The sequence below is a fragment of the Microcaecilia unicolor genome, chromosome 11 (genome assembly GCF_901765095.1).
Source record: "Microcaecilia unicolor chromosome 11, aMicUni1.1, whole genome shotgun sequence".
NCBI classification, from domain to species: domain Eukaryota; kingdom Metazoa; phylum Chordata; class Amphibia; order Gymnophiona; family Siphonopidae; genus Microcaecilia; species Microcaecilia unicolor.
Genome location: NC_044041.1, coordinates 36,177,330 through 36,194,686, shown reverse-complemented (window position 1 = coordinate 36,194,686; position 17,357 = coordinate 36,177,330). Strand labels below are relative to the sequence as shown.

At 45.7% G+C, this 17,357-nt stretch overlaps 1 protein-coding gene across 7 annotated transcripts in view; it reads left to right on the top strand.

Annotated features, from left to right (window-relative positions):
* Window positions 1–17,357, top strand: part of KDM2B (lysine demethylase 2B) — a 322,873-nt gene that overhangs the window by 220,444 nt on the left and 85,072 nt on the right. For all 7 annotated transcript variants that reach the window (XM_030218309.1, XM_030218308.1, XM_030218306.1 and 4 more), the window contains one exon: window positions 5,702–5,788. In XM_030218309.1, the coding sequence (XP_030074169.1) occupies window positions 5,702–5,788 (87 nt within the window). The remainder of the gene's footprint in view (window positions 1–5,701; window positions 5,789–17,357) is intronic.

Sequence of the window (17,357 nt, the reverse complement as noted above, 5' to 3'; positions counted from 1 at the left end):
TCCTTCCTAGTAGATCTGCGATGAGTGGGAATTAAAAACAGCTGGTACAGAGTCCTGTGCTACAACGCTTCCAGCGAGGCTCTGCCAGATTGCTCTCTCAGATGCACTTCCTGCTGCTAAGAGGGGTGGTTCTGGCGAACCTGGCTGGAAGCGCTATAACACAAGGCTCTGTACCTGTTGTTTCTAGTTCTTGCTTACAGTAGCTGCACTGGGAAGGAGCCATGAGACTAGGGCAGGTTTGAGGGGGGGGGGGGGGGCAAGAAGGGACAAAGAATAGGAAAGAAGAGAAATAGATTGATCCTAGAACACATCGGGCAGGGGAGGGACAGTAAGGGAAATCAGGGGGGCATGCTGGACATAGTGGAAAGGGAGATGGGAGGATGTACTGAGTATAGAGGTAGGTGCCTGATATGGTTGGAGAAGGGAGGAGAGGAGAGATGTTTGACAAGGATAGGGGAGAGATGGAGAGCTAAATAGAAACAGTAAAAAGAGGGAGCTTGAAGACCGTAGGATTATAAGGAGACATGAAATTTGAGAGGCAGAAAATAAATTGGAGAAAGAGTCAATGAGGAAATGAAGACAGGAATACAGAAAAGAGATGGCAAATGGACAGGAGACCCTATACAGCACACTAAGGATAGAAGAAAGAAGAAGCAGAAACTAAGACGAATATGATTAGAAAAAAAACCTCACCAGATCAAAAAAAAAGGTAGAAAATAATGTTTTCCATTTATTGATTGGAATGTGTCAGTTTTGGTAATTGACATCTGCTATCTTTATATGTTGCAGATTACAGGAGCAAATGCATCTCTATTTCTCTGGTATTGTTCTGCATGCAAAATCTGACTTTTTGAGGTTTCACATTAATTTTGTCTACATATTTTTACCTTTAGGGCCCGGTTTACTAAGGCGCATTAGCGTTTTTAACGCGCCTACAGTTAACGCATGCACTAACTGTGTAGGCACCAGTAGGAATATTGTAGACATGTACACGGTTAACGTGCATTAAAAAACAGAACACGCCTATAACGCAGCTTAGTAAACATGGCCCTTAGTTTTTGGTCACATTCTGTATTTAGAGAGGGTCTATTTGTGTTCTGCTTGTGCTACTTGGGTCAGTTATTCCGATATAGTACTCCAACTTGTTCAGTTATCTCAGTAGGAATCACTGTGATATTTGTGATGTTTCCTTTTCGGTGCTGATATGGAATAGTAGATTTGACTTTTGTAGGGTTTTGTATTCATTCATAATAAGTCTGCTATTGTAGTGGGGTTATGTTGCTGCTACTGAGATGAAACTTGAATCAGATTTTTTTTTTTTTGTATGGTGAATTCTGTAAGAACATTCCCTAGTTCTCCTCTGCACACATTGCATGTGAGAGAGACTTCTGTGGATGCAGAATGTTTGCTTTTAACACTGTGTCAGTGCAGAGCCAGAGGTCTGTATTTTTTTTTATATTAGAGTTCCAGGCAACATAATTTATCTCAAACAATTTTTGTTGATAAAAAAAAAAAGTAAGTAAAGCCTAAGTTTTCAGAGGGTCTTCTTTTTTGGGAGCCTTGGGAGGGGATGCCACCTTATTCCTCATATCAGGAAGCAGACTGCCTTGAGCCACCCCTGGGGTAAGTGCTGTCAAGTACTGGCTGTAGGGGATAGGATAGGATAAAGTGCTGCCTTATAGGGATGGCTGTGGGGGAGGGGGGCTATATTTTCTATCCATGTGGCATGGTATGGTAGTAACAGTATCTGGGCGTTTTTAAATTAGAACTAAACAGGAGGTAATGTTTTGTTTATGATGATTATTGTGTTAATGCATTTTTATGAAAATGTGTGTGTCAGTTTATACACCACATAGAAACGTAGATATTGTGGTATGTAAGTTTTGTAAATAAATAAAATTGGGAAGTGCTGGTAAGGAGGGAGAAAAAGTTGGGCTTTGGAAGAGGAGAAGAGAGGAAGGTGTTGGTGCCAGGCCTAGGGAAAGGGGAGAGGGAAAGTGTGCTCTTTCTGTGCTAATTCATATGAATGCAAGAGGGGGCTTTATGAGAGAAATGGTCCATGGTGTTGACTCATTTCAGTTAAAAACAAAGTTGTCTTCACTGTTTTGGTATGCTGCTTCACATTTCAGTCTTAGCTTAGATAGATTCCTAAAGGACAAGTCCATAGACCGCTATTAAATGGACTTGGAAAAATTCCGCATTTTTAGGTATAACTTGTCTGGAATGTTTTTACGTTTGGGGAGCGTGCCAGGTGCCCTTGACCTGGATTGGCCAGTGTCGGTGACAGGATGCTGGGCTAGATGGACCTTTGGTCTTTCCCAGTATGGCACTACTTATCTACTTATGTACGTATGTACTTGTTTGTTTTTTTTCCTTTGGAATAATCATGAATATGTATGAGATGTCTGTATGCAAATGAATGTTAATGCACCAAGCACCACCCTTTTGCCCCCCCCCCCCATGAAATAAACTGTGTCCATGTGTATATTCAAATAAAGACAGTTTTCTTTCCAAGTATCCATTTGTAGAGCTGTAAGGATTTTCTTATATGTTCAGGGTCAGGCATTACACTGGAGTCTGCGCTCCTGCCTCATAGCTTATTCCTCTTAGCTACATCCACCTGCAGGCAGGATTCCAACAATCCAACAAATAAGAATCACAAGAAACAATAATAGCGGTTCAGTACCTCTTTCCTTACCGTTCAGTCCAAAGCTTGTGGGCTAGCATCCTTCCATAAATTCCATTCAGTCTTCACGTAGAAAGTTCCATTCTTTTATAGGTCTGTACACTCCCCCCTCCAAACTCCACCTTGTTATTGGATTGGACAGAAATTCTGGTCCCCTGCTCTGATTGGAAGAACTAAGTGGGCGGTCTTTTGTATTCAGGTGATTTCCCTTCACTGCACTTATTCCCAGGGATTGATTTTGCGGTTCACACATCACTTCCGGTGGGAGCTGAACCTAACTCTGGGCTTCTAGTCCCCATTTCCACCCTTTTCGCTATCTTCGGCTTCTTCCTAAGTGATGGGACATAGACCCCATCACACTCATATTCTAACACCGCTTCGTAAAAGGGTCCTATAATATACATGTTTAAAAAAAAAAAGCAGCTCCATTTTCTCTTATGCTTTAGTTACTATTGCAGAAATACAAAACTTATATCTCATAGAGGTCTACAGTTGCTTACCCTTTTGAATATTTGTTTGGATGTCTATCTTACATTTATAACAAGCCCAGAGTGGATTACAAAAAAAAAAAAAAAAACATGCATAGGATAGCAAAACACTACTAGCTCTTAGGGATTACTTTACTAAGCTATGTTATGCATGGGTTTTATCGTGTGGCTACTGCGCATTAAACCCACACTAGCTGCTCAACGTAGGTAGGGGTGAGTTTCAAGCATGATGAGAACGGATCATAGGTGTGGCCAGCTGTGACTTCCAGTGGCATTAAGTGCAGCTGCTCCTATCAGTAGTGTGCTAGTGCTGCTGCCCAAATAAAAAAGACTGAACAGTGGAAGCAGATCCCCGCTTCCAATTTGCTCTCCCCCTGAAAGAGCGTACTGCCCCCCGATCATTGGTCAGTGGTCACGTTTATTTGATATTTCATCTCATCAATATAATTAAGCAGTTTACAAAATAAGCAAAGGAAAAGAAGAGGCCAGGGAAACAGTAAAAATTGAAATGGTGGCCTAGGTTACGGCATTTATAAATGTAAAATGATGATATAAGATTATTAACTAAACCGAGATACAAAAGGTGGGGTAAGGTAATATAAGATAAATTGCTGAGAAACCAATCAGTGTGGAGGGAATGCCTTAGAGTATTGTGTCTTCAAGGCTTGCTTTAATTATTTTTGAAAGAAGTTTCCAACCAGATGTCAAGAGGATGCAGATCAGCAGCCTCCCCTCAAATTAATCCCCTCATACCGTGCCCCTGACCCCGCCCAGGACTTATTACCCAGGGGTCTCTCTGGTGGCCTAGTGGTCTGAAATGGGAGTGGTCCACCTCCACTTCTGTCCTGGCGCCTCCCTGTGTTCAAAATGTTACCAGTGACTCCTAGTCATTAGGTTTGGAGTGAGGAAGAGGATTGGAATTTTCTGTTAGAATGCAGAAATACTATAGGTGATGTTCACATATAAAATTTTAAAAAAAAAACGTACTGCTGGGTTTAACATATTGAACAATTGCTAATACTATGTTTATATTACAGATTGTCCTGTTTTATATTATATATTATATTAATTTGTTATTTTAATTGATTATATATGTTATGTTATAATCCACTATGCTCACTGGATATACTGGGCCACAAGTTTTAAATAATAAGAATTAATATACTTCTCATATACTACCTTGATTTTTTTCCAGGAATGGTAGTTTATGAAACACTGTTAAATCAATGGAGGGAGGGGGCATTCCATGAAATAAATAGGTAGTGCATTCAAAACAAATCAAATATATATATTTTTCACTCTACTTACAATTAACTTGTGGAAACTGTTGCCAGTGGATGTGATCAAGGTATCTAGAGAAAAGTCCATAAACCATTATCATCCTTGTGGACTTGGGAAAGCCACTGTTGGTCTCTTGGCAGGAGCAACAAGGAATGGCTTTACTCCCTGGGATACTGGGGGGTATTTGTGACCTGAATTGGCCTCTGTTGGAGACAGATTGCTGGACTGAATTGACCTCTGGTGTGATCCCACATAGCATGTCTCATTGTTAAGCCATGTTGTATATTTTTTACAGTTCCGACTTGTGGTATTAGAAACTTAAGTAGAAATTTTTTTTTATTGGGATGGAAGACCTCAGTTTAATGAAATCATGGGGTACTCTCTAATCCCCACATTCCAATCCTCACTGGTCTCCAAAAACATTTTTTTATGTGTATAATTTTCAAAAATTCCTTAAATTTTTTTTAGGACAATTTCTACTAGTTTCACAGTCAACGCTAAGCGTTGTTCTCCAGTTTACATTCTAATCCATCTTATGATCATATATTGTCATAGATGAAACTTAGCTTTCACGAAGTATTTCCCAGGGGAAGGTATTGTCCGACATAACGTCATGTTTCACCGTAGGGCTGCTTCAAGGATATCTCCCCTCCTCGGTATTATTGGGTTAAATAATCGAGCCACAAGTGAGTTCATTGTTATGCCAGACAGCTAGAGCTTTCCTAGAGGAGTGATTTGGAAACATGGATATTTTTCATTCCATATTAAAGGTGTTCTCTGTAGGAAACTGATTAATACAGAGAACAAGCATTAATGTCTCTTTTTTTCAAATCTAGGACTGTTGTATATTCCTCCCAATACTAGGCCTGTAAGATGGCCCTGCTAGCCCTCAGATTTGCTAGGTTTGCTGTCATCAGCATAATTTTGGTTTCTTCACCATTTTAAATGGCTGTTCTCCTGCTTGGGAGCACCTCTCAGTGTAGTGCTATCACTTTGTGATGTTTGGAGACAAGGTGCAGCGTGAAGTACACATCACAGAGAGATGAATCTAATTTCAGGAGCAGTGCCAATAAAATAAATGCTAAATAAATTGAAGACACTCTGTAGAACTCGTTCTGGAAGCCTTGTGTTTTTTTTAAACCAGGAAGCAGTTTCTGCATTATAGTTACCAGCCACTGGGACAGCAACAGCCGCGTTTTGTTACTAGTGAATTAAACTGACCTAGGTTCTCTGTTTTTAAACACAGGCTGTCCTGAAAGAGCATGTTGAGGATGAACAGAATCTGGCAATTTCCGGGGTCCCCATTGTAGCCTGGCCTAAAAAGGCTATTAAGGTGAGTGCAGCTCTGTTGGTGGTGTGGTTTTTGAGGTGTGTCTAGTTATCAGCATTTGTTTGGTGCTTAATGTCACTGTAAAAGTGAGGTCTTCGGGTGCCTTTGTATCTTTGCTCAGTGACTTCCCCGTTCGTAGTGGCTCAGTTCATACATTCCTTTACTGTGCAATAATAAAATGGATTACAAATCTCCACAGGGTTTCTTTGGGAAAGGAGCAGCTTTATGAAACTGGAGACCATAGTTCAAATTCCACCTCTGCTCCTTTACTGTTTGACCTGGCAGTCCAAATAAATAAATTTTGATTGGAAGCTCTTCAGGGCAAACAGACAATATAACTATGTGAATTATCCTGTTCAGCACCACGTAGAAAACAGTATTAATTTATTTCAGATAACTTTGATATTTGTACAATAGGTATTATCTGAATACTTTTGCAAACTCTGGCTTAGGAACAAAGTTCTAATTATTTGCAAGAGCAATAATGTCGTCTTTGCTGAAACTTTTTCATGGTGATGTTTGGAAAGTTTATACCTAATATTACGTACCCCTCTATAAACCTGATGTAATAACATGTGTTCCATATCATCAAGCTGATCAATCCATAGACTGGTGGGTTGTGTCCATCTACCAGCAGGTGGAGATAGAGAGCAAACTTTTGCCTCCCTATATGTGGTCATGTGCTGCCGGAAACTCCTCAGTATGTTCTCTATCTCAGCAGGTGGTGGTCGCACACAGCAGCAGCTCTGGCTAGGCCTCCAAGCCTAATTTTTAGGTTTTGTTGAGTGCCTGGGGTTGAGGGCTCTTTTGAGCAAGTGCAAACCTGGTGGTGCCAGGTCCCTCCTTTTCTCCCCCCTCCCGCTGGCTCCGTTAAAAAAAAAAAAAAAATTTTGAACGTCCTTAAAGGCGTTTATTTCGACGTTTATTTAAACGTTTATTGCAGCTACTCACTGGGACACCAGGTCGTTACAGCTCGGAGCGGACAGCAGGTAATTTTTACCTTTTTATAGCGGGCAGGGGGTTCCCCGATTTATCTCCACGTGGCATATGGCGTCGGAGGGCGAGGGCGTAAAGAGTCGCTCCCCGGATCGCTTGGGCGCTTCTAGAGGGGATGCGGGGGTCTTAAAGCCTGATTCGCCCTTGTTGGGTGACAGTTTCGTGGCCGATGAATGTCCCGGTCCTTCCTCCGGCGTGGCGATTTTTCCCGCCATAAACGCCCATCCCCCGCTCCTCGCCTCCGCCATCTTGGCCGGCCACGCGGCTCGGACGGCTTCTTCTTGGGCCGCCCTTGAGGTTGTAGACATTAATGCCATGAACGCCCTTAATTTGGGCGACGGCACAAAGCGGCTAAAGTTAAGCGCTGTTGCCCAGGCTGCGGAAGTACACAGTCTGGGGGGTTTCTCCCCCGAGTTTGTTTTGCTGCTGCATCAGGCCTTCCTTATGCAAAACGCTGCCCCTGCTCCCTCGTCTGGTTAAGAGGTTGAGGTTCCCAGAGGTAAACGCCCTCGGGTTGATTCCCAGGCCTTGGAGGACTTTGTCTCCTCCGATGTAGATGAGGGCAGCGTATCTGAGGTCTCCCAACGGTCCTTGGCGGATTCCTTGGAGGAGACGGATCCCCGCTCGGATGGAGCGGATGACCCCTCTGCAGCGCGGCTTTTTAGCTCAGAGGATTTGTCCAACCTGTTGGTACAGGCCATGGACACTTTGAAGATTTCCTCTCCGGAGGATGTCTCTCCCTCAGCCCCTGTTGGCTCTGCCATTATGCTGGGGACGAAGCGCCCGCCTAGAACCTTCCACGTGCATGATGCCATGCACACCTTAATTGCGGCTCAATGGGATGTCCCGGAAGCGAGCCTTAAAGTGGCTAGGGCTATGTCCCGCCTCTATCCTTTGACTGAAAGTGAACGTGAGGCCTATCTGTGGCCTACCGTGGATTCTTTAATCACTGCGGTGACTAAGAAAACGGCGTTGCCGGTGGAAGGTGGCACGGCCCTAAAGGACGCCCAAGACAGAAGATTGGAGGCGGCCTTAAGGTCGTCCTTTGAGGCAGCTGCTTTAAGTTTGCAGGCCTCAATTTGCGGCTCCTATGTGGCCATGGCGTGCCTGACTATGGTGCAGCGGGCTTTCCCCTCGGATCTTTCCTTGAGGGCTGATTGGCCGGCCCTGGAATCGGGCTTAGCCTATTTGGCAGACTTACTGTATGATGTCTTGAGGGCCTCAGCGAAAGGCATGGCTCAGACAATCTCTGCGTGGCGGTGGCTTTGGCTGAAACATTGGTCTGCTGACCACGCCTCTAAATCCCGCCTGGCTAGATTGCCTTTTAAAGGCAAGCTGCTCTTTGGGGTCGAGCTGGACAAAATCGTGACCGATCTCGGCACGTCTAAGGGCAAGAAGTTACCAGAGGTCAGGGCTCGGGCTAGTACTCGCCCTGGTACCTCCAGAGGACGATTTCAGGAAGCCCGTCGGTACCGCCCGGGCAGGTCGGGCTCCTCTGCCCCCTCTTCCTTCAAGAGGAACTTCTCCCCCAAGCAGCATTCCTTTCGCAGAGACCGCCGTCCCAGAGGTGCTCCCTCCGGTCCTCCCCCAGGGTCTCGTACCCAATGACGGGGCCTTGGTCCACGCCCCAGTGCAGATTGGAGGACGGCTGTCCTCGTTTATGGGCGAGTGGACCACAATAACTTCAGACGCTTGGGTGCTGGAAGTCATCAGAGACGGCTACAAGTTCTGCCGACCCTTAAAAGACGGGTTTGTACTCTCTCCCTGCAAGTCTCCGGTCAAAGCTGTGGTAGTGCAGCAGACCTTGAACAATCTGATCCGCCTGGGGGCGGTCGTTCCGGTGCCAGAAAATCAGCTTGGCAAGGGATGTTACTCCTTTTTCTTTGTGATACCAAAGAAAGGAGGTTCTGTACTGCCTATCCTCGACCTCAAAGGGGTCAATTGGGCCTGGAACGTTCGGCACTTTCGCATGGAGACCCTCCGCTCTGTTATAGCGGCAGTGAAGGCAGGAGAGTTCCTGGCATCCTTGGACATCAAGGAAGCGTACTTGCATATTCCCATCTGGCCTCCTCATCAACGCTTTCTGCGTTTTGCAGTACTGGGCCGACACTTCTAGTTCAGAGCCCTCCCGTTCGGGTTGGCTACTGCTCCGCGGACCTTCTCCAAAGTAATGGTGGTCATCGCGGCCTTCCTGAGGAAGGAAGGAGTTCAAGTCCATCCTTATCTGGACGACTGGTTGATCCAAGTCCCCTCTTATGCAGAGTGCGGCAAAGCTGTGAACCGGGTGGTTGCTCTTTTGAGCTCCCTGGGGTGGATCATCAACTGGGAGTAAAGCCAGCTGCGCCCGACTCAGTCCCTGGAGTATCTGGGAGTTCGATTCGACACCCAAGTGGGCAGAGTGTTCCTGCCAGACAATCGGATTGTCAAGTTTCAGGCTCAGGTGGACTAGTTCCTAGTAGCCTCTCCTATTCGGGCTTGGGACTACGTGCAGCTGTTGGGCTCTATGACGGCCACGATGGAAGTAGTGCCCTGGGCCAGGGCTCATATGAGACCACTACAACAATCTCTGCTGCTGCGCTGGACTCCGATGTCGGAGGATTATGCTGTGCGCCTTCCCGTGGACCCAGCAGTGCGCAAGGCGCTGAGCTGGTGGACGCAGACAGACAAGTTGTCTGCAGGAATGCCTCTGGTGACCCCGGAGTGGATTGTCGTCACGACAGACGCCTCTTTGATGGGCTGGAGAGCCCACTGCTTGGGAAGGACAGCGCAGGGGCTCTGGTCTCCTGCAGAGGCAAGTGGTCTATCAACCTCCTGGAACTCAGAGCCATTCGGTTGGTGTTGTTGGAGTTCATCCCGGTACTGGTGTTGAAGCCTGTACGGGTCCTGTCGGACAATGCCACGGCTGTGGCCTATGTCAACCGCCAGGGAGGTACCAAGAGCGCCCCTCTAGCCAAGGAGGCCATGAATCTATGCCAGTGGGCGGAAGCGAACCTGGAACAGCTGTCAGCGGCCCACATTGCCGGAGTCATGAATGTCAAGGCGGACTTCCTCAGTCGCCATACCTTGGAGCCCGGAGAGTGGCAGCTATCTGCTCAGGCGTTCTTGGGCATCACGAAGCGCTGGGGCCAGCCGAGCCTAGATCTGATGGCGTCATCGGCCAATTGCCAAGTGCCGCGCTTTTTCAGCAGAGGACGGGACCCTCGATCCCTGGGAGTAGATGCTCTTCTCCAACGGTGACCGACACAAGAGCTTCTCTATGTGTTCCCGCCCTGGCCCATGTTGGGCAGGGTGCTAGACCGGGTGGCAAAGCATCCCGGCAGGGTAATCCTGGTGGGTCCGGATTGGCCCAGACGTCCCTGGTATGCGGACTTGATCAGGCTCTCAGTCGGCGATCCTCTGCGGCTGCCAGTGGAGCAGGGCCGGTTACATCAGGGTCCCGTGGTGATGGAGGATCCCTCCCCCTTTGGTCTTACGGCCTGGCTATTGAGCGGCAGCGTCTGAGAAAGAAGGGCTTCTCAGACAAGGTCATCACCACTATGCTGAGAGCGAGGAAGCGCTCTACTTCTACTGCTTACGCCAGGGTTTGGCGTATCTTTGCAGCGTGGTGTGAAGCAGGCTCACTTTCTCCCTTCACTGCTCCAATTTCTTCAGTGTTGGCGTTCCTGCAAGAAGGTCTGGACAAAGGCCTGTCGCTCAGTTCCCTGAAAGTTCAGGTAGCGGCTCTGGCTTGCTTCAGGGGCCGCCTCAAGGGTGCTTCCCTGGCTTCGCAGCCAGATGTGGTGCGCTTTCTCAAGGGAGTTAATCACCTGCGCCCTCCTCTGCACTCAGTGGTGCCTGCGTGGAGTCTCAACCTGGTGCTAAGAGCATTGCAGAAGCCGCCTTTTGAACCCTTGTCGAGGGCATCTCTGAAAGACCTGACGTTGAAAGCAGTCTTTTTGGTGGCTATCACTTCAGCCAGAAGAGTTTCCGAGCTCCAGGCACTCTCATGTCGAGAGCTTTTTCTGCAGTTCACTGAGGCAGGAGTGACTATTCGCACAGTGCCTTCCTTCCTGCCCAAGATTGTTTTTCGCTTCCATGTGATTCAGCAGCTCTGTCTCCCTTCCTTTCGTAGGGAGGTCTACCCAGAGGAATACTCTGCTCTCAATTTCTGGATGTGAGACGAGTCATCATCAGATACTTGGAAGTGACCAATGATTTCCGGAAATCGGATCATCTGTTTGTCCTGTTTACAGGTCCTCGTAAGGGTCTGCAGGCTTCTAAGCCTACAGTGGCAAGATGGGCAAGGAAGCCATTGCAGCGGCTTAGGTGGCCGCGGGGAAGGCCCATACCTTTGCCAGGCATTACCGCTTGACTGTGGCTGCTCGGGCGGAGGCCCGGTTTGGAGCTTCAGTGTTGCGGTCAGGGATTTCTATGTCCCGCCCTGGGTGAGTACTGCTTCGGTACATCCCACCAGTCTATGGATTGATCAGCTTGATGATATGGAAGGTAAAATTATGTATCATACCTGATAATTTTCTTTCCATTAATCATAGCTGATCAATCCATAGCCCCTCCCAGATATCTGTACTGTTTATATTCTGGTTGAATTTTAGGTTCAAGTTTAGCCTTCAATTACTTCAGGAGGACTTCGTGTTCAAGTTCTTCTTTCACTTGGATTCTTCAAGAGTTGAGACGAGTTTGTGTTACAGTGAGCTGCTGCATTCCTCTCCCCTCCGTTTTACGGGGCTGGATTGAGATTTAAATTCTGCCGGCACTCCTTCCCGCTTCGTGCGGCTGTAGGGCAGCTTTGTACCCCTCCCGCTTCGGCGGTGTTAGGGTCAGTCAGCTCCTCCCGCGGTTGCGGTTGCAGGATAAGCCAGATCCCCCCGCATCGGCGGGTGTGGTGTCCCTCCCCCGCTCCGCGGGGATGAGCTGGACGGATTCCCCTCCCCCACTTGTGTGGGGATGAGCTGGGTTAATTCTCCTCCCCCGTTTCGGCGGTGGTGAGCTGGGCAGAGTGTCCCTTCGTGGGTGTAATTCTCTAAGTGCTGAGTCCTGCGGATGGAGCTTTGATATCGACATACTGAGGAGTTTCCGGCAGCACATGACCACATATAGGGAGGCAAAAGTTTGCTCTCTATCTCCACCTGCTGGTAGATGGACACAACCCACCAGTCTATGGATTGATCAGCTATGATTAATGGAAAGAAAATTATCAGGTATGATACATAATTTTACCTTATGTATCGCAGGCCCCACCTCATAAAGGGGGTTTTTTTTTTACACAGGTGTGCTAGTGTTTTTAGTGCACAATAACTGTGTAGATGCCAATAATATTCCTATGGGCATCTATATGGTTAGCGCACGCTAATTTTTACTGTGCGCTAAAAATGCTAGCGCACCTTTGTAAAGGGGTCCAAAACGAGCCCTGAGATAATTTAACTCGAGATATCGCTTAACAAATCACATCGGGCTGTATGGCAGTTTCATCACGGGCCGTTAAAGTACTGAGTTTTCTTTGTGTTATTTTGGAAAATATAGCTTTGCATTAACTTATAAAAAGGAGAGATTTAAGTGTTTTGGTTACTCTTTTGTCCCATGTTAGGTTTGCAAAGTACCAGTGGCTTCTTAACACGTGGCATGCAACTAATAGGGAGACATACAGAGACATACACACACCAGTGGCTTAGCTAAGGGGGGCCTGGGCCCCCGTAAATTTGGCCCTGGACCCCCTGTCGACGACCCTCTCGACCCCCCCCCCCCCTCCTGCCGTCGCCTGCCTTTGCTGGCGGGGGATGTGCAGGATGTCAGAAACAGAAGGAAGCCTTTTGCGGGAAGAAGAGGACCTTGGCTGGCGGGGGTTGGGGTCCCCCGCCATCAAAGGTAGGCGATGGCGGGTTGGCGGCGGGGGGAGGGGTCGAGAGGGTCATCAGCAGGGGGGGGCAAAGTTGGTGGTGCTGGCGGCGGGGTCGGCAATGGCGGGGGGGGGGGGGGGGAATAAAATGTGCCCCTTCACCTCGGGCTCTGGACCCCCCTCCCGCCGAAGTCTGCCTATGCCCCTGACACACACACACAAACGTTTTCAGGATTATACTATATTTCTGCAGAATCTACAGAGGCAGCAGGTATCAAATTTTGATTGTGCTCTTTGCTTATGATACAAAGCAGAAAAAAAATAGCACGTCTGTAACTTAAAGAAAGAAAAGCAAGCAATAGCTAACCTCAGTGTTGTGAGCAGAAAACGCAGTCACTAGTTGTTCAGTATTTATGATTTGTTTTGTCTGTTTGACTTGCTCTATCTGATATGAAAATGATAAATCCTGGAGCTCAATTTCAAAAAACCATATTGGGGGAAATTGTGCCAGAAAAACATATTGAACATGATGAAACTTAGGCAAAGCTGCCAAGTGACCCAGTGGTATTGGAAAGAGACTTTTGACCATTTTCCAGCTTTTTTTTGTTTTCAGATATGATTACATGCTTCTCAATGGACCTTCAGGATGAATTACATTCAGATTCATTGGGGGAGGGGGAGGGCTTTTACTAAAGTGTGTTGAAATTTGGGCTTAACATGCTCTAATGTGGGACTTTAATGCAGCTAAGCCCAGATTTAATGCAACAGTTTTCAGAGATTTTTTTTTTTTTTTTTTGCAGGTCATACACTAATGTTGTGATTAGCATGTGAGACCAACAAAAAACATGAGAGCACTTACTTCCTCCTATTTGGAGGTGCTAAGTACTCCCGCATTAATTCTGCATTGTCTGGTTAGCGCAGACTAATCATGACGCGCTAGCCAGATGACGCAGGAATGCCCACTGTCTGCCTATGACACACCCCCTCTAAAAAAAAAATAGTTAATGTGCACTTAGGGCTCCTTTTACAATCAATCACTTTGCCACATCATGTTGGCACTGCTGCAGAAAGGCAGCGTTAATGCGTACCCCCCAGCGCACACCATTTCCAGCACTTAATAATTATTTTTTATTTATTTATTTTGCTGCATTTATATCCCACAATTTGCCACCTATTTGCAGGCTCAATGTGGCTTATAATATAATACAACTACAATCACATTGATGGAATAGAGAATCAGAGTATATATAAGGTGCATAGGAATATTATGGCAATCATATTAATGGAGAAGAATTTCAGAATTATTGCTATTAAGGTTCATACGAAAATTAGGTTGATTAAGAAGTGGGTAAGTGGATAACAACATAACATAATGATATCAGGACAGGGTATGATTATCAGTAATTAGGGTGTAAATAAAATAGGCAAAATAAAAAGAGTTCCAATATAAAATTGTGTCTGGTGTAGTTTAGGAGTCAGATCGTTATGAGGGATCCATTTTGTATGCTTTTTCGAACAAGTAAGTCTTCAGTAGTTTCCGGAAGGTCATCAAGTCGCGTGTTTTTCTTATGGTGGTTGGTAATTCATTCCATCGTTGTGTGCAGATGCTAGGGGCTTAACCAGCAGTAATCGGGCAGCCCCGCATGCTGTCTGGTTACTGCCAGACTAGTGCTGGAGCCATTACCGCCTCCCAAATAGATGGTGGTAAGGGCTTCCCCAGGAAATGGCCACATGGCAAGTGATTCGCTTACCGCATTGGCCATTTCCTTAAAAAAATAAAAAAAGCATTTTACCCGCAGTAATAAAAAGGGGCCTTGGCACGCAGCAAATCCTAGCACCGACGCTACTGCAGGGCCCCTTTGACCACAGCTTTGTAAAAGGGGCCCTTAGCACATGAAACAGGCAAATTTCTGCAAAACACTTCTAACACGTTTTAACGGGCCACTAGTTGTTTCCCTGTCCAGGAATTTACAGTCTAAGGGGCCCTTTTACTAAGCTGCACTAAACGGTGGCCTGCGCTATGACTAGCCCGTGGGTTTTCCCCACTAGTTTAGGCCACTTTTAGTGGGGAAACTGCCTTTAAAATGGCCAATTTTTCATTTCCTCAATTAATTTCTCATATATCTGTACACAACTATGGAATGAATTACCAACCACCTTGAGAACAACACATGACCTGATGACATTCCGGAAATCACTGAAGACCTATCTGTTCAAAAAAACGTACAAAAAAGATCCCCCATAAAATACTGACGCATAAACTTCACCAGATACAAGTTTAATGGAACCGTTCAAATCTGTTTATTCTAACTAACACCCTAATTATTGAACATTATATTTTATCCTGTTATCATTATGTTATGTTCTATCTAGTTGCCCACTTCTCATTATATATAATTTTCTTATGCACCATAACTGCAACAAGACTGAAATTATTATTCCATTAAAATGATTGCCATAATATTCTCATGCACCTTATTTGTTATCTATATTCAGATCTCCTTATCCCACTAATGTGATTGTTGTTGTTGTATTATATTGTAGGCCACATTGAGCCTGCAAATAGGTGGGAAAATGTGGGATATAAATGCAGCAAATAAATAAAATGGTAATGTGCTAATTTTCCATTTTGTGCGTGGCCATTAGTGCAAGAGCCCTTACCGACACCTATGTAGTAGGCGGAAAAGGCTCAAGCGCTAATCGGTAGGCACATGGCAGTATGGCTGCACTAACCGATTAGTGCTGGGTACCCCTATTCTCTGCCACCCCAGTGCTAAAATATAAAAAGTATTTTTAAGCACGGTATTGCATTTCCCTGCATGGCAAACATGTATCACTGCTTACCGCTGCTTAGTAAAGGGCCTAAGTTTATGCCACAGGTAATGGAGGGGGAAATGACTTACCCAAAGTCACAAGGAGCATGAGAGGGAGAAGTTGAATTTTATCCTGCCTTTCCAGGTGTCCGCATGAGCTCTAACCACTAGGATGCTTCTCCAAGGCACTCTGTTTCCCAGAGTCTCTGCTTGTTCCTTTTCTTGTGCTTTGCCGCTTTATAGAGAATACACTATTTCAGCACTGATGCTGATTCTCCCCAAAGGTCTATTTTAAGACCAACTCTGTACTACAGGAAAACTATCCTTTGGAGATTTATCCATTTACATAGCCAACAAGACTCCTGAAGCAGGCATGTAGCTGAAACACAGAACTCTGTCGAGTCTTTAATAATAAAATTATTTTAGACACCAGACTGTTGTCCTGGTCTCTTCGTGGGATTTCGGCGTTCGTCCACCCTTGGTGGACTTTTCACCTGTTCCTTTTCTGAAACCAGCTAAAGGGCTTTAAGCTCTTAACCTGGCTTTTGCGCAAGAAAAGAGGAGCCAAAATGTATTGGAGAGTGGAGTCAAATCTTACATAAAAACTAAAAATTGAGTATGAGTCATGGAACTAATTAGAGGGGGAAAGGGGGGGTATGCATTCGGGGGGGGGGGGAATAGTTGGAAACATGTTAAACAGACTAAGAAGAAATGCGGTTTACTGTTTTCTGTACATTGATACTGCTATTAAGTTGTTTTGTTTCTAATGGAAAATAATAAATATGGAAAAAAAACCTAAAAATTGGCAGCTCTGTTTATGTCCTTGATCTTTTAAAACCAGTAAAAACCCCCTTATGTATACCATGAGTAGGGCTTCTGATTTTAGGACGTAAAATATTGAAAGAGATGTTTATTGGATAAATACCAGACCACAAAAAAAACAAACAAAACCCCCCAAAAAACCCAATAAGGAAATCAAACCTTACACAAGATATCAAAGTACAAAAACAAGAGTGGAAGTCACCATAACAGTAAACAGTTAGTAAAACATTTTTACTGGTCCTTTTTTGGGGTCATTATTGGGACTTGGTTATGGTGGCTTCCACTCTTGTTTTTGTACATAAACGCCAGACCACTGTTTCCCATAGTACTGTCAACCCTCCCCTGGCTTGGATCCTTTCTCTCAAAGTTTATGCTTTTTCTGTGCTGATTTTTTTATTTTTATTTATTTTTGTTACATTTGTACCCCGCGCTTTCCCACTCATGGCAGGCTCAATGCGGCAGGCAATGGACGGTTAAGTGACTTGCCCAGAGTCACAAGGAGCTGCCTGTGCCAGGAATCAAACTCAGTTCCTCAGTTCCCCAGGACCAAAGTCCACCACCCTAACCACTAGGCCACTCCTCCACTGTTGCTACTATTTGAGATTCTACATGGATCACCACTGTGGCTGCGCAGGCTTCTGTTTCTGTGAGTCTGACGTCCTGCAGGACGTCAGACTCACAGAAACAGAAGCCTGCGCAGCCTTCTACATGGAATGTTGCTAGTGGAATAGCAACATTCCATGTAGAATGTCCAATAGTAGCAACATTCCATGTAGAATCTCCAATAGTATCTATTTTATTTTTGTTACATTTGTACCCCGCGCTTTCCCACTCATGGCAGGCTCAATGCGGCTTACATGGGGCAATGGAGGGTTAAGTGACTTGCCCAGAGTCACAAGGAGCTGCCTGTGCCTGCAGTGGGAATTGAACCCAGTTCCCCAGGACCAAAGTCCACCACTCTAACCACTAGGCCACTCCTCCACTGAGGATGACTCCTAAGTGACACAAACATACATATTTCATTCCACTGGAAGGGGCACCCTCAAAGAACCCAAAAGTAGCTGAAAAGGAACACCTAAATTTACAGTTTACAAACAGATAAGAATAG